A 22,660-nucleotide genomic window follows, 5' to 3' on the forward strand; every position below is an offset into this window, starting at 1 on the left:
CCCTCCATGCAGCCCCCACGCCCCGACGTCTCACCTCCAGAGCCTCCCCGTGTGCAGCCACTCCCCACCCTTCCTCAAAGCACTTGACCCTGCTGACATCCATCATGTACATGGCTTATTGCATTTATAATCTTGCAACCCAAATGGGAAGGTTGCTGTGCAAGCCACGTGGGGCTCTGTGTTCAGAGGGGAGAGGAGCAGCGAGTCTTTAGGACTTGATGAGGACATGGTGGCCTCAAGTGGTCCTTGAGGCCCTGTGTGTGTCCCTCCGGCTCAAACAATGGTTCTTGTTACAAAGTAAGATGATGATAATGGAAGTCGTGCGGGTGCTAGGGATTAATCGCTTCGAAGATAGGAGACAAATGCTCGGGCCTGTGGATGGCCTACCCACACTGGACATCTGAGCTCCCTGGAGGCCTTCCCAGACGGTGGCTTTGTCTTTAGAGACACTGCCGGCCGGCACGCTGCAAGGAAGACACAACGGGAGGGCCGGGACCAGCTTCCCCTCTCTCTTGTCCACAAGAGCCTTGCCCTCTCTACCCTCCTGGACACTAGAGGCAGCTGGGGGTGCCTGGGCCCCACCCCAGAAACTTTAGGTTGTTCGGGGATGGGGCGTGGACACTGGGATCGTTTAAACTCTCCCGGGAGATTCCCACTTGCAGCCAGGGTGGAGAATGGCAGCATCTGCGGCTGGAGATCTGCAGGACTGTCAGGGCCCAGGGCCCATCCGATGTTTAGAAAGCAGCCCTGCTGAGAAAACCGTGCACTGCCTTCCTGTAAGCCAGCTCCCCCGGCTCCCCTGGGGCCTGCTCCAGAGCTGACTCAGGAACCCAGCTGTGGCAAGCTCGAAATGTCCTCGGGACAGACCTGAGCTCCCTCCAGCACTACAGAATTAGGTGGTGGGGAGCCAGCCCTGGAGGAAGCTGCCCCAAAGTTTGGCCTCTAGGCAGACGGTCCCAGAGCCCAGTGGCCTCCTGTAGCCCACAGCCCGGTTTGCAGTCAGGGGCTCCAGTGCCCCGGTGGGCACAGCCCCATCTGGTGGCAGTCCTGGACCTCCCTACCACCAGGCCTCCCTCCTGGCCTCCCTCTCGGCCTGTGCCACCGTCCCATTCCCAGCCCCGCTCTGTCAGTCTTCTAGGTCTCCAGTCCTGCTGGCCTGCTGATACAGACCGACCAACCCCTACCCTCCCTTTAGGACTTGACATGGCTGGAGCGATAGCCAACCCTTTGCAGCTTGTCTATCTGTCTGTCTTACCCTGAGCAAAGTCCCCTGAAATGTCCACTGAACCAAGGAATGGCCCAGAGCTGTGATCTGGGGGACCCTGGAGGCTGTCGAGGAGAGCCTGAGAGACAGCTGTTACGACAAGGCTTTGAAAACCCCAGGAAAAGGTTCCTGGTCCTACAGCTGCCATCAGCCCACCCCGAGACCGTCCTGTTGTCCCAGGGAAAGGTGAGGAAGGCCGCCTCCCCCCTGAAGCCCCGTTCCCTCCGTCCCCCCAACTGAGTCTGTTCCACTCAGTCACACGGCAGAGTAGCTGTCGTTTTACCCCTGTTCTCGGGACCAGCCTAGGGTCACGGAGCTGGCTGCAGGAAGGCCAGAACTTTGGTCTCCTAGACCAGGACAGGCGCCAACTTCCCCCCACCTCACGCCAGCAGGGAATCTCCCCCCAACTTCAGGTACAACAGCAGATCTAACTAGCCTTTGCCAGACAGCGTCTCTTACCCCATTCTGGCCTGACAGCCCCACGTGCCTCCCTAAGGCCCAGCCTCTCTCCATTACCCCCTGTCCTTGTGCTGCTGCGTGGCCGGTGCAGACCACTTTTTCTGGGGGTCTCCCCTTGAGATCTTCATTTTTCAAGTCCAGCAGCTAGTCTAGCCAGTGGCCCACCCTGGGGGGCCAGCACTCACCCTGGGGCTTGTGCTGCCTAGCTGCTCGGCGGCTTCACGGGTAGCCCTCGGACTAGGAAGTCCTCTGCTCCTGCCCAGGGGGCTCTGAGCGCACCCGCAGCAGAATGAGTGGGGTAGATTCCCCCCATCTCTCTGCAGACCAGGCAGCGCTTGTCGGGCCTTCCTCTGTAAGCACAGGGGCCTGGGAAGGCCTTGGGGACCGAAGGCATGAAGCAAGGGAGGACGCCCCAGCCTGGCAACCTCAGGGAGGCTCATCCCTTAGTAGCTCTGGCTCCTTCCAGATGCAGAGGCACAGGCCAGCAGAGGTTGGGAGGACTTGTTTATTCAAGGCACAGTCATAGCATTAGTAACAAGAAGGTTCGGCATTCTGGCACATTCCTTTAGTGATGGTGGCCAAGGGAAGCCCACACCCCACACATGGGGCCCCGGAGGATGCAATGCTGCTGATAGGCACTTTGCTTCCAGAAGCATCTCAGGAAGAGACAGGCAGGCATGAAGCTTACTCTTGGCCCAGTGGGGCACTTCTTAGAGGCTCTAGGCAATCCTGGGTTCCCTCAGAGGCAGCCCCCTCCAGAAAGAATCAAGTCTGAGAGGTGGTGCTTCTCTGGAAGGTTGGGGAAGGACAGCTGGGAAGAGGGCTGGGGGGGGGGGGGTCAGACGGTGGTGGGTGGAGGCCAGTGGGCTGAGAGGGCAGGCCGGAGGGGAGGCGCCTGGAGGGGGCGGAGCCTGGAGGGGGCCTGGGTGTGGTGCAAAAGGAGCCAAAGCATGGCCACCGGCCTTCGGCCTTTGCAGTGACCTCAGAGACTGAGCAGCGGCGGGGAGGGGGCCTGCCAGTTGCCCTGGGTCTCCAGAAAGAGTTGAGAAGTGAAAGGATTCTGGAAGTTTCCCAACATTTCTACCATCTTTTCTCAGAACCAACCGCACTTGGCTCAGATGCGGAGGGGCAGTTCCCCACTGTGTTGCCGTGTCATCGGCTGGGCTGGGACCCTTTCCATACGCAGCATCCAGAGGCTGCCAGGTGGGCAGGGGTCAGAGAGAGGAGGGACAGTGGCAGAAGCGGCAGGAATAGTCCAGTAGGGACTGTGGGGATGGGGGGCAGGTGCCAGCAAGGAGTGCCCAGGGAAGGAGAGCCTGTAGGCGAGCCACACGCACACCAAATATATCTTCTGGGGGGTGGGGAGGGCCTGGAGCCGGCCACCCCCTCATGAAATGGGCAGATCTCCTGGTTGGGGCCGGAACTACTGCTCTGGAAGGGACCCTGCCCTTCGTTGGCTGGTGAAATGCTAGGAGAAGGGGGCCCTGAGGGGCCTCGGTTCATGACTGGACTGGCTGGGTATAATTTCCTCCTTATTCCTAGCAGGGCAGGAGTGGGAGAGACTGTGACTCCCCAGCTGACTCAAGCTTTCTGGAAAGATCCCTTACGCCAAGGTCTGGGCCAAGCCCTGGGAGTGTGGCAACGTTTGCCTCTCGGGAGCTATTTCTCGAAGTGAAGCCTGGAGTGTCTGCAGCTGAGGTGTGGGCACGGGCGGAGCGGGGGTGAACCCCAGGTGGTCTGGGTTCAGGGGCACCCATGTGCCTGGGACCTGGTGGGTTGGGCTCAGGTGAGGTGAGCCTGGCTTTCGGCAGAGTGGCTGCAGGGACCCACACCCTTGCGGGAGGGAGCTCAGAAGAGCCCTAGAGCACGCAGACCCCTTTCGACTTGGCTCCTTCTGGTCCCCTGAGGCCTCAGCCAGCCCTTGTCTTCGTCCTCCCCTGCTGTGCTGCGGGGTGGTCCTGATGGGGGCCTGTCCTCAGAGGCAGAGGTCTGCGTGCCACTGGCTCTGGCAAAGGGGCTGGGTGTCCCCAGCATGGTTCCTACTCAGGAGTCGGTCCCTCCAGGTCTTGCGTGGTGGCGGCCCTGGGAAGGCAGCTTTACTCCCCCAGAAAAGGCTTCTCCGTGGAGGACACAGCCCCCACCCCCAGCCCGTTCCTGGCAGTGTGTCTGTAGTGCCTGGGTCAGGACCATTCTGGAGGCCGCTCCAGTGGTCGTCGGTCCAGGATGCAGGTGGCCCCGAGAGAGGAAAGGTCCCGCTCGGGAGGCCAGGGAACGGCCTGTGCCTGCAGCCTGAAGCACGGGATTCTTAGCCTGAGCGGCTGCCCACCATGGCTACGCTGGGGGTCAAGGTACTCGGGTGGGTGTGAGGCAGGAGCAACTTTCAGTGGCCACATCCTTGACCTTGAGGGTCCTCTCATTAAGGCCTGGGGGTTGGGGAGCTGTATCTGGTTTCCTATCACCCAGCGTCCGGGGAGAAGACCCCGCTCCATGAACTCTGCCTCTGGCCCTCCCGCCTTGTAGTAACCAGCCAAGGTTGCCTTCATCAAAATGCACACAGGTCCCGTTTAATGAGCCCCGAGGGACAATGTCCCAGCTGCCCTCGCAAGAATAGGAAGGAGGAAGGTCTGTACCCTGCTGCTCCCGGGGATGGCCGCCGAGGGGCGGAGGACCAGGAAGGGTCTCAGCTGGCCCTAGCTCTGGGTGATCCCCGTGACGGGGCTGTTCTGGATGAAGGCCCGAGCACACCTGTGCGTCCTCAGGCCGCAGGGGAGGGATCAGAGCAGGGCTGGGGTCGAGGTGGGAGCTGCCCTGGGAGTTCCTCAGCAGGGCAGCTGGTTAAAGGTTGGCAGAGGCCCTGGAGAGTCTTCCGCGGGCGTCTTTCTGCCTCCTCCTTTACGCACACTTCCACTCTGACCCCGGGAGGGCCTCTCAGCCTGCAGTCTCTGTGCTCAGGGCTTTAGCCACCTTTCCCGAGATGCGGTGCCCACCTGTAGCCTTCATCCCACCCCCGGCTCCCTCTGCACTGCCCAGCACCTCCCATTCGAGCTGCTCAGCAGGTCCGGGCCTCCGTGAGGCCAACAGCCGGGGCAAAGGTGTCTCCGTTGAGGCCTCCACAAAGTCTGCAGGAGGTAGTGGGGAGGGCCGGGTGGCCCTCCTGCCTCCCCCTGCTGGGCCCTTCCCTGGCCGCCGCTCCCGTGGAGTTGCCAGGTGGAAGCCTCCGGTCCTGGTCAGTGATACTGGCTCTGGCCCTCCAGTTCCAGCCCTTCCTGGAACTGGGCGGAGCCCAGCTCCTGTGCAAAGCCCCTCACACCATTCTCCTCTTCGTCCTCCTCCTGCTGTCTGTTCATGGTGCCATAGGTGTGCCGAGCTGGGGAGGAGGCAGGGGACAGGTTCATCTCCGGCTCCTGCAGCACAGTGGCCACGTACATCTGCTTGGGACAGAGGGGAGACAGGGGTGAGGCCGCACCTGGGGCCGGGCCCTGGGCACACCCTCACACTCATGCCCTGCCCCCCAAGCCTCTGCCCCTCTTGAGGCATGAATCCTTCCTTCACCCGCAGCAGCCCGAGGTCTGGCCGTTCGGCCTGCCGAGTGCTCTCGATCATTCAAAGGGTAACTCCGACTCCAAGGGTGAGTCAGTGCAGGCCTCCTAGCCCCTAGCGCCCTGCTCCTTCAACAAGGTTCTGATCATTCTGGCTTCCAGGTCAGGCTGAAGCTGGGGGCAGATGATGCAAGCCTCCCCGATCTGGGGTCTGGAGAGACCCTCATCCCTGAGCTAGTGCTTTTCTTAGTACAGCCTAACAAGTGCAGCCACACCTCCCCTGGGGTGTGTCATTGGCTGGCCGAGGTCTTGGCCATGGGACCTGTCAAATCCAGGAATGGTCCCGGAATGCCTGGAAGAGCAGCGGAATAGAAAAACAGGAAGTACTAGGGACAGAGTTCTTTGTTCTCCTTCCAACGGCTTTTACACCAACTCCTTATTTTGAAAACGGGATTATGGGATAGAATTAACTCTTTCCTGTAGGAATTCATGTCAGTGAGACCAGAGCAGAGTCCTGGTTGATGAGGGAACACTTTTCTTCCAGAAGAATCTAGATATTTGCAGCATTCCAAAGTTACGCCCCATATAAACCTTCTGGTTGTAAACCTAAGGGACAAAATGGTAACTGAACAACAGAGGGGCCGCTGTCATCCCGCTCATCTGGGAGTCACCAGCATCCTTTGTGGGGAAAAAAGGGGAGAGTCTGTGTCTCCTGGTGTAGGCACAGCACTGCCTGCCATGTGTTTTAGCCCCTAGGGCTAAATCAGAATCTTGCCAGACTTTGGACTGAACTTCTAGTTTTCAGGGAATACACAGGGTAGTGGAACCTGCTGCCAGACATCACGAAGAAATAGCCAGAAAAACCCAGAAGGTGGGGACTTCTGCAGGACCACTGGCTGGGTCTCTCTGACAGGCAATAAACACACGCAGGGACCAGATGCATCCAGCACAGAGCCCAGACTGGATCTTGGTCTGGATATGCTTGGTGAAAGATATTTCTGGAACACTTAGGGTGACTCGAGTATGGGCTGCGTATTTGAAGACATAGAAACTTATGTGTGTGGAAAGATAGAGATTGTTAACTAAAAATGCAGATTATGAAATGGTATGAACAGTATCATTTCATTTTAGCAAAAATTATATATATATACCCGAGAGAACTGACAGTAAGTTATCAATAGTCATCTCTGGGTGGTGGAATTATGAACTTTTTATTTTCTTGGTTTTGCTTCTCTGTTTTTTTCCCCATAATTATCTGCAGTGTTCAGATAGGACTGTGGTTGTCATGAAAGATTAAGAAAATCAATTCCAGTGATTTTCTTTTTTTTTTTTTTTAAAGCTCAAGCTTCAGAATTCAACTTCAAACTTTGTACTGCCACTGCCTTTCTCAGTAATGCTCTGGGGTCTCAATTAGTTGACCGGGTTGAACCTCAGTTTCCCCATGTGTAAAAGAAGGACAAAGACCCCCTACTGTGTGGGCCTACCCTATCCTAAGGATTCGGAACTGGGAATGGCCAAGTCAGGTTCCTAAGAACGGGTCCAGACGGGTCATCTTGCCAGGGCCCCTGGGGAGAGATGCTACCTCAAGAGAGGCCCCTGCTCTGATGGGGACTTTCCAAATGGGTGTCCCTTCTCCCCATCACCTCCCGCGGGAAATCTGCCCGTCTGGAGGGTTCTCCCCCCTCCCCCGGGAGGTGAGGCTGAGCCACTGCTCTGTGCGCCGGGCTGGGCATGTCCACCACTGCTGGGTCTGTGCATTTTCCCCAGCTCTGCGGCGACCCAAGAGCCCCGACTCCACCCACCCATCTGGGCCCTGCTGCCCACTCCGCATTTCCAGCACGCCGAAAACTGTCTTCTGGTGCCCACACGCTCCAGATTCTCTCTTCCGGGCCTTGGCACAGGCTGATCCTCTTCCTTGAATGCTCTTCCCCCACATCCTAGTCCGCCTAGCAACCCCTCCTCCCACATCCCACATCCCTAGAGTCGGATTAGATGTTCCCTCCTCCGGGAAGCCTTCCCTGAGGGCTCAGGCTGGCTGGGGCCCCTTCTTCCGTGCTCCTGCAAGGCGCCCTGGCGTCGGGGTACCCGGCTCAGAGCAGACATCGGTGGCGCCGCATCCACACTGGAGGCAGGGCTGTGGGCGAGCGCTCGGGCCGCTCCAGGCTGAGCCACGGCGAGGGAGCCAACAGGCCAGCCTGCCAGGCCCCCTCGTTCTGACTTGGCCTTGTTTCTTCACACGCTGAGGGGCTCGCTCATGCGGCGCTGCCGCTGCCTTACCCTTCAGTGCAGGCCTCCGATTGCTCCTGCCGCTCTGGGCGCGCCGCTCGGCCTGGCATCTGTGCCCTTGGAGGCAGCCTTCGGTCCTGAGGCCGAGCCCCAGCACGTCCCTGTGTCTATATGACTGATCTCGCTGTGGCTGGGCCCGCCCTGACCTTTCTCTTCCTCTTTGAGTTCCTTTTAGAGTATGTCTGGCCTCTTCTGTCTTCCCATTCCTTCAGCCACGGCCACGGCAGCAATTTGACCTGGGCCAAGTCCTGCTGGGTCAGGGGAAGGAGCCCAGGGGCCCTCACCTCCTCCCCAGTCCCCGGGGTGGGCACTAAATGCCGGCGCCCCCCCACACTGCGGCTGGAGTAGCCCACTCTTGCAGGTACCCGCCCCGACCTGTCCCCCAGGGGGAAGGCAGTGACTCACAAGGGAGGTGGGCGTAGAGGAGGTGCTGCTCGGCTCCATGTCGAACACAGTCTCCATCTCCTCCTCGGGCTGCAGCAGTGGGGGAGAGATGTGGAGGGTCACGGAATGGGGGTGTCCACCCTCTGCTCCCTCCCTCCCCAGATCTGCACCTGGGCCTCTGGCTCCCCTGGCGCTCAACGCCGTCTTCTGTTTTCCCAGACCTGCAGAGAGAGGCCCGGGATGCTGGTGGCCCTTTGGAATGTTCCATCCCCAAGAACCACACTGGGGAAAGTAAGGAGAGGTGGGGTTGGGATTCAAATATGAGCCTGCTTGGACTCTCGGAAAGGCCTTGACTTCAACTGTCTCTTCTTTCCTCCCCAGGGTTCCCTTCTCTCTGGGACCAGTCCGACGTCACGGTCTAGAGCCCCTGCTGTCTCCCTTCTCTGGAGTGGACCCATGGGCCACCAAACCACATGGCATTGTTGGATGGGGAAGACAGAGCTGAAGGCATGGTCCAGTCTCGTTCATTATGGCTCTCGAGCCAGGGATGAAGGCAGGGCTGGACAGAGAGGGCCGTGGGGGTCTAAGCCCAGGGCCACCGGACGCAATGCCACTCAAAGTAAAAGGATCCTCTTCCAAGAGGATCCCTCCTTTGACTCAGCAGGATACCAGAACTTTAAATTAACTTCCTTTTCTTTATGTACCTTCATTTTAAAAAGACACAATTTATTATTATAGACAGAAAACCCGCATTCGTTGACATAAGCAGAAATAATAGATAAATGTGAACCAAGAGAAAAATGGGTAACCGTGAAAAAAAAAAAAAAAATTTAGTCCCCAGAAATCATTCCAGCACGGCCACAGAGTCATGCCATGTTGGGAAATGCCCACGGAGGGCACACAGCATTGTCGGCATGGATCTCAGCAGGCAGGGACTATCTCCCTTCTCTGACTATGGGGTCGGGCTCCAGGGGCTAAGAGCCAAAGGAATCATGGGGCCCCGAGAGCTAGGCCTCAAGGTCAATAGCCTGGGCTTCCTGAAGGTGTGATAACTACCCACCTCCCTCCCCAGGGCATCGTTCTTCTCCACAGCCATCCTTCCCCCGCCCCCATCCACCCCATCTTCTCTGCCTCAAGCATCCACCGGTGCTTACAGCTCAGCTCGGTGGCTGGACAGGCTTGCACCGAAGGAGAGAAGCGCTAGCGGCCCGCTGTTTGGAGGAGGTGCTGGGTGGGGAGGGGAGGGGAGGAGGAGACGACAGCTGTCTTTTAAATGTCCCCACTGCACAAGGGGGACGGTGTCTGGGCCAGTGCAAGGGAACCTTTCATATCTGGTGCCTGGGGTACAGAGGTCAGGAGGTAGCCTAGAGCCGTGGCTCGGTGTGAGGGGGCAGGGGGCAGCGAGAACACATGGAGGAAAGGAAGGGTAACTCACCTCATAGTCAGATACCCCCTGGAGCTTCCCCAGAAGGGTGCTTAGGAAAGCGATGACCATGGAAAAGATGAGCGTGGACAGGGAGAAGAAGGTGATGGTGTGGAGTGTACCTGCCGGGGAGAAGAACAGGCGTGCGTGGGGTTTGGTGCTTGAGGCCCGGAGCCGTGGGCAGAAGTCTGCCAGCAGAGACACCGGGTCCCATGGGGCCTCCCTCAGCACCTCTGTGGGGGCTCTGAGTCCAAGGCAGAGAGGCCCCTGCCCCAGTCCTGCTCCTAACACCTGCAGTCGCTGCACCTGACAGTGACCTCGTCCCTTGTGCTATGAGACCAGCTTGGAATTCGGCCTCTTATGGATTCTGTGACAGAATTTAATTGCCTTAAGTATCCAGTCCACTCAAATGCCCAGGAAATACATCCTTCTCAACCTGTCAGTTTACATACGTTGTCCCAGGACACAGTTCTGGGAAGTCACTCCAGGTCACCAATTCATGCTGCTGCCCCCAAACACAGACTCTGAGCCACGCCAGTCCCTGCGAGCTCCTGCACAGCCCTCACCTGTGCTAGTGGCACTGAAGAGCTATCCAGAATTCAAGTCACTTACACGTCGCTCGGGGACATTTGGTGACTTTTTTATGATGCCAGTTTTCTACTGAGGTAAAGATTAAAGGCTAGCCATCAGAGGCTAGCCCGTAAAGACGCTTGCTGCTCGTTGTGTTTCTGTAAGAGCGAAAATGGCCAAGAGCTTCGGGATCCCACCACGGAGAGCTGACGGAAGCAGGTGGAATTCTCTCAAGGCCTGTGCTCACACGGGATGTTGGTAACACTGGAAATCCCGCAGAACGCTATGGTGAGGGGAGAGACTCAGGATACACGACGGGACGCTATGACGTGGAAATGATGGTTTTGAAAATTAAGAATAGACAGGGGCGCCTGGGTGGCTCAGTGGGTTAAAGCCTCTGCCTTTAGCTCAGGTCATGATCTCAGGGTCCTGGGATCGAGCCCCGCATTGGGCTCTCTGCTCATTGGGGAGCTTGCTTCCTCCTCTCTCTCTCTGCCTGCCTCTCTGCCTACTTGTGATCTCTGTCTGTGAAATAAATAAATAAAATATTAAAAAAAAAAAAGAAACAAAATTAAGAATAGACCAGTAAGCCCCCTCCTGCTCCGGCCTCTCCCCCAGGCTGTGTGCACAGAATGAGGTCTGAGAGCGACAGACGGCAGGCTTGGGGGCGAAGATGGGGCTTTCGGATCTCGATAATAAACGTCTATGGTCTTTTATACTTAGGAGAAAAATGATTTTTAAAAAACTGAGGTTCGCTAGGTGGCGGGGGAAGGCTAGGGGGTTAAGAAACGGGGAGACGGTGACAGATGGAGGGTGCACAGAAGTGGAGGCGAGCGGAGCGGTTTCCAGCTGCCGCCGTGACAGCAGACGAAGAAAATACGAAGAAAATATGGTTTCCCTTCTCCGCTCCGCTGAGGAGCTCAAGGTGCAGGGTCCCTGAGGGAAGGCAGGTGTGGGGACAAGGCAGGAGGCGGCGCGGTGGCAGAGAGGTTAGTGTGAGCCTCTTCCCTCAGGGGACTGCTCGTGTGTGGTCCGCGGGGACAGGGACAGCAGCTCTCTGTGGCCAAGAGCAGGATCTGCCACTGGGGCAGACCCCGAATCCTCCTCCAGGTTTTAGGCACTCTGGAAGAACTGGCGTCTCACCAGATCCCGGGGGGGACGTCACCAGAATCGGGCCCCACGGCTAAGATTATATTCCTGTCCACCCTGAGTTAGAAAGAAGGAAAGTGGTGCTTCTCGCTCGGAGGGTCCTCAACCCAAGTGCACACCATCTGGACCGCGCTGGTCCGCGCCCTCCCCTCGGCTGCAGAGGTCTGCAGGGACTGAGGTCCAACCCCTAATTGAGGCCTGGAGGCCCGTCCCCGGGGGCTGCAGACGTGAGCAGGCTTGCTCGTCCCGGGCCTTCTCTGCTTGCCCAGAGCACAGGTGCTGCCGAGGTCCTCCTGCGGAGGCGGGAAGTGGACGGGGGCAGGAAGGCCGGTGGGCCTGGTACCCACCTAACCGCAGGACGGAGAAGAAGAGCATCCAGAACAGCCCCAGGAGCGGTGCGAAAATGGCCTGGTAGACGGCGGTCATGTGGATCTGCTCGTTGAGCTTGGTGGGCGCGTAGGAGTAGTACATGTTGTAGCGGTCGGTGACATGCTTCATGCACAGGTAGAGCAGCCCTGCGGGGTGGGGGGCGGGGGTGCGGGAGGGCACACGTGCTCAGCTGCTGCTTCCAAGGCCGGGCCCCCCCGGGCCACAGAAGCCAGATTCAGGTCTGTCTGGGTAGCGAGGGCCATGGACGGGTCGCGGGAGCCCCGTGGTGCTGACCTCCGGGACCCCCATTTCCCGTGAGCCCCCCGGAGTCTATTCTGTCCGCTGGGTGAAGGGTCACTCCGTCACCAAGCGTCGTGTGTGAGCGGCCGTCCCACCTCCCCTGACCCGCCCCCGCCCCTCCCTGCTCTGCTCACAGTCTGTCCCCGGCCTTCTCGTGCTCTGAGGTTGGGGAGCTCAACCCCTCCTCCTGGCCTGAGGGTGCGCAGCCCCGGGGGTGCCCGAGGGGAGACTCACCGAAAGGGACGATGATAGGGCAGGTGATGCTGTAGGCGATCACCACGCTGAAGACGTTCATCATCCACGCGTACTCGCGCCCGTACTGGAAGTCGATGGCCTGGCTCTGGGGCGGGGAGCGGGAGTCACTGGAGGTGGCCTGGTCCCCTTCGCTCTGCTCCTGCCTGTAGCTCCTTGTCGACCCCAGGGGAGCTACCCGGTGGCTCAGGCCTGGAGGCGGCTCCCTGCCAACCCCAGCCCACCTCGCCTCTCACCTCGGGTCCCTCACCGCCCTGTTAGGCTCCCGTCAGGACCCCCCCCCCCCACCAAGGGAAAGGCTGTGTGCGGGCATGAGCCCGGCCCCCACCTTTCTGATGTGGACTCTCTCTGGCTCCGACCTGGAGAAGAAGAGGCGGGTGCTATACAGGAAGAGGGACCCCAGGCGCAACAGCTCCATGCCCGTGCCCAGCAGAGCCGCTGTGATCACGTAGTTGACAAAGAAGGCGCCGTTGTCCGGCAGGAACACACACCTGGCCGCGTGGACGGTGGAAGAGGGCATAGAAGCCGTAGGGAGGGGGAGAGGGCCGGGACATTGGGAGAGGGGTGGAGGGTGGGGATGGAGGGGGGAGGGGATGGAGGGGGGAGGGGTGGAGAGGTGGGGATGGGGGTAGAGATGGGGAGAAGGTGGTCATGGAGAGGCGATGGAGGGTAGGGGTAGGGGTAGTGATGGGGAGAGGGGCAGAAGGTGAGTGGAGATGGGGAGAGTAAGCTTGGGATACATGTGCCCCCAGCCCAGTTTAGGTTAATGCACACCCTTCTGAGCAAGGATGGGGCTGGTCTACATCAAGTGTGGGTGTGTTGGGAAACACACTCTGGCTTGATCTAAAGTAGGGGTACAGACCAGGACCCACAGACCCCAGAGAGTCCATGGGGAGAAGCTTGGGCGTCTGTGACCTTGGATGTGAACAAATGAAGAAAACAAGTGTCTTGACATTCACGAGCCTCTAACTGTAATGCACCACCTCTTTCTACTAAGAACATGGGCAGGGTGCCTGGGTGGCTCAGTGGGTTAAGCCTCTGCCTTCAGCTCAGGTCATGATCCCGGGGTCCTGGGATGGAGTCCTGCATCAGGCTCTCTGCTCAGAAGGGAGCCTGCTTCCCCCTTTCTCTCTGCCTGCCTCTCTGCCTACTTGTGATCTGTCAAATCAATAAATAAAATCTTAAAAAAAAAAAAAAGAACATGGCAACAAACCACAGCAATGTCAACTACGGCTGTGACCCAGTCACCAGTTGAAATCAGATATTTTCTGGGGGCGCCTTGGTGGCTTAGTTGGTTAAGTGTCTGCCTTCAGCTCAGGTCATGATTCCAGGGTTTTGGGATCCAGCCCTGCATCGCATCGGGTTCCCTGCCCAGCGGGAGGCCTGCTTCTCTTCTCCTTTCTCCACGGCTCCTGCTCTCTCTTTATCTCTCTCTCTCTCAAATAAATAAAAAAATCTTAAAGATATTTTCATAGCCCAGTACAGTTGGTAGCGGTATCTGATAATACCCTTGTACTTATATACCATCAGTTCAAAATGATGGTACTTATTAAACACGCAGCTAAATTAGACACGCTAACTTTACATGATGGAAATGTTCCTGTCCTCCAGTGTGTACTTGACACAGCTGGCCAGCTTCAGCTAGGAGTCACTCAGTCACCTGAGTGGGTGGCCATGCTGCCTGTCCTCACACTGGTGACCCAGGCATCTCTGTCACCTGTCGTGTGTCCCCATCTACATAATTCCGTCAGGTTCTTTGAAAGGAGAAATCTGTGAGCTCCCTGAATACACGTCAGAATGCCTTCAAAACCTATTCTTTCCAGATAGCATCAAAGTTGAGTCATGGACCTATAACTAACTCTTTTCTCCCTCAAACATGAACTGCAGCGAAGTCACTGACCCAACTGAAGATGAACTCATTCCTCTTAAAAAAAAAAAAAAAAAAAAAAAGGGTCCAGCCACCCGGTTGGCTTGGTGGGTGAAGCCTCTGCCTTCGGCTCAGGTCATGGTCTCAGGGTCCTGGGATCAGGCCCCAGGTCAGGCTCTCTGCTTGACAGGGAGCCTGCTTCCTCCTCTCTCCCTCTGCCTGCCTCTCTGCCTACTTGTGATCTCTGTCTGTCAAATAAATAAATAAAATCTTTAAAAAAAAAAAAAGAAAAAGAGTCCAACATAACATAAGTAGAATTAAACTGCAGAGATCTTAGAGAATTCTGGTCCTTGCCCTATAAAGCTAGCTGTGAAAACCTGTATGTCATTTGCACCATTACACCTTTGAAAACTGGAATTTGCGGTATTTGTAAGCTAAAAACAAGACAAAATCAAAATTGGCTGATGTCCAACATGCCACGCGTGTTGCTTTGTCAAAGATCCTGCCTCCCACCCAACGGAATGTTCTGCTGGCTAAGCAGTCTCAGCGATCATGCTTCTGAAATAATAAAATGTAACTTTGGCTCGCAGGTATGTAAAATGCATTGTCCTCTTATTAAATGTGCTAGTAAGGATTTTATTACAAATGTACTTTTAAAAATATTTTGAGGGGCGCCTGGGTGGCTCAGTGGGTTAAGCCTCTGCCTTCAGCTCAGATCATGATCTCAGGGTCCTCAGATCGAGGCCCGCATGGGGCTCTCTGCTCAGCGGGGAGCCTGCTTCCCTCCCTTTCTCTCTCTGCCTGCTCCTTTGCCTGCTTGTGATCTTTCTCTCTCTGTCAAATGAATAAATAAAACCTTTTTTAAAAAATGCTGATAACAATATTGCGGCATAATTGGTTTTCTTTGTAATGCAGATATTCTGTGCATTTAAAGAAATCCATTCAGAGTAAACCGGCAAAATCTGAATAAGCCCCGTGGGGTGTATAATGTCAGTTTCCTGGTTGTGATTCGGCACCTTAGTTATGCGAGTTACCGGAGGGCGAGCTGGATGAAAGGTACACGGACAGTGTGGGGGCAATTTCCTACAAATTTACTATTACTGACAAAACTTCATTCGGAGAAGAGATCCTTGAGCTTTCCCAGATTGCCAAATGGGTTCCAGGCCCGGGAAAGGTTAAGAGGCTTCTTCATGACAGTCTTTGTGTCATGTCACCTCTACCAGTGTGAGCAAATGAAGAAGACACGTGTCTACCTGGCGTGGGCCCACGGGAGCCCCAGGGGACATGGGGACACTCCTGGGGCACGTGCTCTCATACTCACTGGAACCTGATGGACGCCTGCTCCAGGTAGTAGATGTCAAAGAGCCACCGGAAAAAGACATCCAAACTAGAAGCAAGAACAAGGTAGGCCCTTGAGTTAAGATATCGGTGAGCTGAGTCTTGGGGTTCAGTCTCTCTTGGCCTGGCTTGCTTCCCTCTGTCCTCCCTGACTCAATCCCTAGAGACTCTGGCATTCTAGTGGTCCAGTGGGTCAGCCCATACTGCCTCTCCGCCTTCTTCATGCTGGGCCACCCCTGCCCCGAACCCTCTGGCCCCTCATCTCAAAGCTGCCTCTTCTAGCAAACTTTCACTGGCCATTTCCCCTGCTGTGCTCTCTCCCTCTTCTGGATTTCCAGCACACGTGGGCTGCGTTTTTCCCACCTCGGGCTATCAGTGAGCTGATAGGCTCGGCTTGTTGCCCCCGCTGGATGATAAGCTCTTTGAAGGCAGAGTTCATGGCTGACCCCTTAAAGTTCATAGGCTACCTGGCTCATGCTAGGCTCAGTGACTGTCACTTGAGAAACAGATTTGTAGTGAGGTATCTGGTATCTGAGAGAGGAGGTTCCAACTCTAGGGAGAGCCTGTCTGAAGGGGGAGGGATGCTTGGAGGGGAGGTACCTGGTCAGTCCCATAGAGGGCAGAATAATCACCATGAACACCAGAAAGATGTAACACTTGTTCACGATGATCAGATTCTGGCTTGATCTAGAAGGGAACAAAGAAACATGTGATAAGAACCAGAGGCCTAATAACTACAGAATGCACGGAAAGACAGAGACAGCTACCTAGCCTCAAAAATGGGTTGGACAGCGCCTACCAATGCCAACCCCACAGATCGCTGGGAGCTGGGCGGCCACTGGGAGCAGCAGCACCAACCAGTCAGGTCAGCCTTGGGTACGGGACGGACAGGAAGGACACACAGGTGCTGCGCGCTTCCTGTCTTTGTCAGAGGGACATTACCACTGATGCCCAGGATCCCTGCAGTGTCTCAGGAATCCACATAAGCCATGTCCTTGGCCAGAGAAAAGACCAGTAAGTGTTTCTGTTAGGACCAACCTCATGGCTTACTGCCTGGTCGGATGGCAGGAACTTCTGGTGCAGGAAATCACTTTCAAAACCCACACAGCTGGGGCGCCTGGGTGGCTCAGGGGGTTAAAGTCTCTGCCTTCGGCTCAGGTCATGGTCTCAGGGTTCTGAGATCAAGTCCCGCATCGGGCTCTCTGCTCAGGGAGCCTGCTTCCCCCTCTCTCTGTGCCTGCCTCTCTGCCTACTTGTGATCTCTCTCTGTCAAATAAATAAATAAAATCTTAAAAAAAAAAAACAAAAAACAAAAAACCACACAGCCTTCAGGCAAAAGAGGTTCACCTGTCCCAGGATGTAATAAATACTTTCCACTCAATTGGCTGCCACCATAGAACGGGGAGAGCTAGCCCATTAGGGCCATTAGGGCTAAAGCTCCCATCGTTTAAAATGTGGGTGCTGGGGGTGCCTGGGTGGCTCAGTCCATTGAGCGTCTGCCTTCAGCTTAGGTCATGATCCCGGGGTCCTGAGAGAGTCCTGCATCTGGAGCCTGCTTCTCCCTCTGCCCCTCTCCCTGCTCACGCTCTCTCTCTCAAATAAATAAAATCTTTAAATAAAATGTGGCTGCTACATGGGCTACATGGGTCTGTAGTCAGGTTGAGTTCCTGGGCTCCTCTGTGGCGTTCTTCTGCTCTCTCCTCCTCACCCTGGGCGTCCTGCCTGCAGTTCCGAGCTGCTCATAGCTCCCTCCCTTCGCTGCGTAGCTGGGGGCTGAGGGAGCAGCCCAAGGGGCACATGCCTGAGACAGCGGCCCCATCTCAGCGTTCCTGAAGCCAGAGACCCAGAGACAACTCAGTCCCCTCTTTAAAACACACACACACACACACACACACACACACTCACACACACGTATATATGTATGTATATGTATACATCTTGGTCTTTTGGGATAGTTTTGGGCATCGAAGCCATCCCACGTCAGTTCAATTCCTTAGGCCGGATGGGAGACCCTGACACCAGGCTGGTGGGAGAGTGGGCAGGGGAAGGGGCTGGGGCTGGGGCAGAGCGCGGGCGGGGAGAGGAGGCCCCCATCTCACCTGGTCCAGTGGGCCTCTAGGAAGGCAGAAAAGTAGACAATCAGAGGCAATATCACTGTAAATGCCCAGAGCATCAGGGAGGGGAAGAACTGGGTTATGACTGGGCTCTGTGGGGAGTGGAGAAGGGCAGAGAGACATCAGTGTGAGCGGCGACCCTTCCCCTTCCAGGCCACCCCTGCTTCTCCTACACCTCCCGCCTCTTCCCCCTGAGCTTAGTCCCACAGCAGGTTTGGTTTCCCTGAGGCTGTGCAGTGGACGTGGCCTTCTTCATCAACCTTGCTGGCCAGGGGTCTGCTTGGCTGGGGTGGGCAGAGGCTGGCACCCCAAGGCCAAGCAGTGCCCTCATGGGGCATGGGGTCTTCTCCGCTGAGGTCCCTGCAGGGGCAGCCTGGGCCTTCCCTGGGGACTTCGCCCTCAGGCCAGAGCCAGCTGCTGTCACTGACATCTCACAGCTCCGGGAGAAGACAGTCCCTTCACCGTGATGTGCTGTGAAAGGTGGCGGAGAGGTAGGGAGCTGCGGTGCCCTCTGGGGCCTGCTGTGAAGCTGACAAGGGGGGTCAGAAGCAAGCAGCAGAGGTGGTGTGGCTTGACTGTGTGTGTGCGTGCGTGTGTGTGCGCGCGTGTGCGTGTGTGTGTGTGTCGGAGCTAGGGATGGGGATAATATGGAAGAGGCGGCCTTCCAGGCACGTTAGAACAGCCTATAGGATTTGGAAATGGGCCAGTCCAGCTCCTCTGCAGCCCCCTGTCGGGGAGAAGCCGCCTCTAACTTCAGGGCTGGTTCCCCTAGGCCCAGCGATCCCAGCCCGGAGGGGTTGTGTCTGGAAGTGAGGGAGGCGGATGTCCCGCTTCTCTCGGACAGCTGTGTTGGGGCTGACCTCACTCTTCCCCACCCCCGACCCTCTCCCTCAAACAAGGGACCCCCAGCTCTAGAGACCGTGGGGAGAACAGAGCTGTCACACTGGCCACACCCTCTGCTGCACCCTTTGTACCCCCAGCTGGCCTCAGGGGACCCAATCTAAAGCCCTCCAAGCCTCCTCTGGCCTAGACTACCCATCCCCCCACCTCTCCCCAGAGCCTGCCTGCGACCCCTGCCCCCACTCTCCTTCCTCTCCAGCTCCAGCCCCTCAGATGGGCAATGACCTGCACATTCACCCCTTTAGAACAAAGTCAAGTCCAGCCACCATGGGCTCCGCCGCCACCCCCGCCATGTTGGTGGTGCATGGGAGCCGTGTTCCGGGGGGGCCCCATCCCGTCCTCGCCTGAGTCCTTCTCTCATCTCCCTGGGGCCCCCACGCCTGGCCCAAGCAGAGGCGGCACCTGCAGCTTCTCAATGGGGCGGGTGACGTTGTACATGTCGATGGTGTTGATGATGATGGCAGGCGTGGTGAGGAAGAAGAAGAGGAAGAAGAGGAAGGTGTTGATTGCGATAAAGCGGGCCCACCAATGGAAGCGGCGGACGGACAGGTGTTTCCTGGGGGGAGGGATGGAGGAGGGAGACGTGCTTAGGACCTCAGGTCCCGGCCCTTCAATGGGGCCCATGTGGGGGGTCCTGCATGTCAGTGGGAGACCCAGGCTGCCCTGGTCTAACTCAGCCCCTGGGGACCACCAGACCTGCATGCACACTGGGCCCTGGGTCTTCCCCCTCATTCACACCCTTTGTCAAGGCCCTGGTGGTGGGCTGGGTTTGGGAGTCGGCCGAGGCTGCGGTGCTCAGGAAGGACCAGCCCCATAGGAGAACAGACCCCATTCCTTTCCCACCCTGTTCTCTTCTTCAGTCTCAGAGGAGCTGGAAGGAGAGGGGAGAGGCAGCGGGGGCTTACCAAATGATGTCTTTAGGGTGTGGGGCCAGGGCGACCCTCCAGCGGTAGGATTTGACAATGGTGCTCACAGAGGACTGCTGGGGGGGCACGCCACAATGGATGTACTTGTAATCTTCTCGGATGCTGTGGAGACGGGGGGGAGGAGACAGAGGTCTGGGGCTGAGGACGACAGGCTTAGGAGGGGTCTCATGCCGGGGTCCTACAGATGGCCCCATTTCCTGGGGATTCTCGAAGCCTCGAGTATGCCTCCCAGGGCTTTAGAGGTGGGCAGCTCCCAGAGCCTAGTCCCTGGAGGAAAGGGGCAGCAGTGGGAGGGACTTCCCTGGGTTGGGGGGTGGTGGGGAAGGAGGGGTACAACATGGTTCTCAGATAAAGTCTTTTCCTCTTGACAGCAGGGACAGCTCAAATACATGCACTTTCTTCGAGGCTGATGTGGGAAGAACTAATTTCAGCCTCATCTCAGTATTAATAGCTACCAACTGAGTTCCTTTTGTGTGCGACACTGTGCTAATGGGCTATGAAGATAATTCCAATCGAAAAGACTACTAAATTTAGGTGCCTGAAGATACAACCAAAGAGGGGCAGGTGCCGGCACTGGAGTCTTTGGTGTTCTAATTCATATTTCTGTGATTAAAATTCATATTTCAGTAATTAAACCTCAGACCCTTCCTACTGGGTGACAGAGTCTCAGAACAAAAACAGTAGTGGAGCACTGGGTGGCTCAGTCAGTTAAGTGTCTGCCTTTGGTTCAGGTCATGATCCCAGGGTCCTGGGATCAAGCCCCACATTGGGTTCCCTGCTCAGCAGGGAGCCTGCTTCTCCTTCTGCCTCTTCTCATGCTTTCCCTCTCTTTCTCAAGTAAATAAATAAAATCTTTTAAAAAAGAAAAGAAACAGTATTGTCTTACATCGGTATATTGTTTTATACAACATATATACTAAAAGGAACACATATCCCTTCTTAATCCTCTGCAGGGTAGACAGGGAAGATATAAGTAAACAAACTGGACAGAAAAGAAATTGGAGAGTGTAAGTGATTTGCAAAATTGCACACAATTGTATTTGACTAAATTCTAGGCTATTCCACTGTTCCTTTGTACAGTGTGGGTGGGTGAGGACAAAGTGTTGTGTATGGTCAGGCTCCCTCAGAGAGAGGAGGGCGTCCACAATCCTCAAAGGACTGAGGCCTGGGCGCTCATCTATTTGACTCCACCCTAAGGATCCTTCCAGAACATTCCCAAGTGCTCTGAATCGACTCCTTATCAAGGTAGAGCTGCCAGAGGCTGGGGCAGAAGAGGAAGGAGGCTATAAGGCTATGAATTAGGGAAGACCTGCAGCAGGAGAGCAGACAGCTTCTCGATCATGTCACTTTTGGTGAGGAAAGGGGTGATGTATAATGGGGGAAAATGGATTCATTCTTCTCAAGGCCTGGAAGAAGAACCAAGATGTCTACTCTGACCACCGCTGTGCTAAAGCAAGGACATATGGGGTTGGGGAGCTCGGGGACTGGGTATCTATGGAGACAAGTGGGGTCTGGCAGCTGTGCGGAAATGGACGCAGACATGCTCCAGAAAGCAAGATGGCGGCTCCCTGTGAGGAGACCTGAGGGGTTGAGGGACGGTCAAAATTTGGCCACCTGGAGGGAGGTTCTCTCTCCTTCCCCCCTTGGCTGGAACGGGGGTGAAAGAGGATGGTTTTAGAGAAGCAGAAGCCCATTCTCAGGGCTGGGCTGAGTGCAGCAAGCTGCTGGCCCCGGGACTCACTGCTTCGTCATCCTGGCGTCCTGGAAGGTGACAAAGATCAGGTCCAGACGCTTCAGCCGAACGCGGTTGAGCTCAGCGTTGAACTCATCAGTCAGCTGCTCCTCCAGCTCACTATAATACTGCTCTGCATCTACCTGGGGCAAGATTTGGCCCTCAGAGCTGGAGAAGCCAGAGCTCTAGGAAGGCCTCGCCTAGACATAAGGCCTTTCTCCATCCAGGTGATGGGTCCGAGGCCTTGGCTCCATTCCCAACTCCCTTCAAAGCCTGGCAAAGAGCTCAGGATCCCAGTGGGCTCCCAGATCCCACTCTGAGAACGAGAAAAGGCTATGACTCTGAAATCAGCTCCCTGATCAAAGAGCAGGGCCCAGGGGTGCTTTTGAACTTGGGCTGGACTCCCAGAGGAGTGACAGAATGTGTCTGCAGCATTTTCAGGAAATGGGGATGATTCTCTTTTCTGGACTGGCTAGAGTGCAGTCCTGCCCTGTGGCCTCCCTCTAGCCGTAGCAGTTGGGTGATAAGATGGAGCCCGGTGCCTTCCAATGCTCCTGTCCTAGCCCTTTGAAAGCCCGAGGCATTGCAGCCGACAGCAGTCTGTCATGTTCTCTCTGGTCCTCCCATCCAAGACCGGAAATGGGCAAGAGCAAGCCGCCGTGGATCACGCCAGAGGGGGATCCAAGAAAAGCTTCAGCTCCTCTGTATTCTCCACGGGGAGGCAGGGCTTGGTGGAAAGGGAGGAGGAGCCAGGAGCCACAGCCCAGAGCAGATCTGAATGGGGCCCGGGGATACAGAGGCCTGGATGGAGCTGGAGGCCCTGTGCCCCAGCCCCTCCTCTGCCGTGTCCCTTGATTCCCAGGGCTGGGTACCTCTTTGAAGCAGGTCCAGCACTTGCAGAAGCACAGGCGGGAGCAGGGGTGGGTCTTGATCATCACCTTCCCACTCTTCTTGGCCTTGGCTGTGTAGTAAAGCCGGCCCCGCATCGCGTGGCGCCTGTCGGCCAACAGGCAGCGGGAGGAAGCATCTTGTGGTTGGGGGGCTGGCAGAACCATACCCTCCCCTTGCACCCCCCCACCCAGATCCAGGGAGACCCCCCCTGAAGACTCACCTCTGATCATCCAACTCGATCAGCATCCTGACGTCATAGCAGAAGTGGACTCTGGTCACCACGCACCCAGGATAAGCCTCGCTGTGGCCACAGACACAGACGCTGAGCCAGCCTGTGGTGCTGGGGACTGGCCATCCTACCCGGACTCCCACCCCAAACTACAGCCCACACAGCCAGGTGGCTCAGCTGCCTGTGGTCCCTGGCTCTCCGGTGGGAGACTCGATTCCTTGCTCCTCAGGTCAAATCTCAGAGCTGATTCCTGGTGATCTGAGAATGGCTACACCCTTCCCAGATGATTCAGAATAGGGCCAGGGGACGGAACTGGACATTCCTGCCCATGGGAGATAATGAGCTCCTGGAGCTAGGAACTTGGGTCACAAAAGATGCCGCAACATGACCTGTTCTAGGTAACTGTGGTCTAGGAGCTCACCAGGCCCTGTGGTTGGAGCAATGAGGGAAAGGAAGAAACTAATAACCACCCCCCCATACCCACCAAACACACTCATGCCATGCAGGAAAGCCCCTGCCTTGAGAAACCCTGCTCTGGCCTCAGGGCCTCCTCCATTCTGGAAAGCTAATCCTGAGCCAAGTCCAGGATGGGCTACCACCTGGGGTGTCTCTCACTCTACTTCCTACCCACATGATGATCTGGGCTAGGTTACCCGGAAGGAGGCAAT

General features: G+C 56.6%; 1 protein-coding gene across 8 annotated transcripts in view; it reads right to left on the reverse strand.

Annotated features, from left to right (window-relative positions):
- Positions 1–2,214: 2,214 nt before the first annotated feature.
- The window catches only part of TMEM63C (transmembrane protein 63C), a 76,364-nt gene continuing 55,918 nt past the window's right edge, over positions 2,215–22,660 (reverse strand). For 4 of the 8 annotated variants that reach the window (XM_013058173.2, XM_013058164.2, XM_013058170.2 and 1 more), the window contains 12 exons: positions 21,984–22,064; positions 21,745–21,868; positions 20,882–21,015; positions 19,120–19,242; positions 18,617–18,770; positions 17,300–17,406; positions 15,801–15,887; positions 15,184–15,249; positions 12,324–12,486; positions 11,978–12,083; positions 11,422–11,589; positions 9,083–9,477 (listed from right to left, as the gene is read on the reverse strand). In XM_013058173.2, the coding sequence (XP_012913627.1) occupies positions 9,083–9,477; positions 11,422–11,589; positions 11,978–12,083; positions 12,324–12,486; positions 15,184–15,249; positions 15,801–15,887; positions 17,300–17,406; positions 18,617–18,770; positions 19,120–19,242; positions 20,882–21,015; positions 21,745–21,868; positions 21,984–22,064 (1,708 nt within the window). Of the gene's footprint in view, positions 5,155–7,539; positions 7,785–7,953; positions 8,023–8,102; positions 8,154–9,082; positions 9,478–11,421; positions 11,590–11,977; positions 12,084–12,323; positions 12,487–15,183; positions 15,250–15,800; positions 15,888–17,299; positions 17,407–18,616; positions 18,771–19,119; positions 19,243–20,881; positions 21,016–21,744; positions 21,869–21,983; positions 22,065–22,660 lie in introns of those variants that run through there. The other 4 variants (XR_001180087.2, XM_013058192.2, XM_004739182.3 and 1 more) reach the window with 4 other exon arrangements.

This window comes from Mustela putorius, unplaced genomic scaffold (assembly GCF_011764305.1).
Source record: "Mustela putorius furo isolate JIRA1106 unplaced genomic scaffold, ASM1176430v1.1 tig00000129_pilon_pilon_pilon, whole genome shotgun sequence".
Taxonomy (NCBI): domain Eukaryota; kingdom Metazoa; phylum Chordata; class Mammalia; order Carnivora; family Mustelidae; genus Mustela; species Mustela putorius.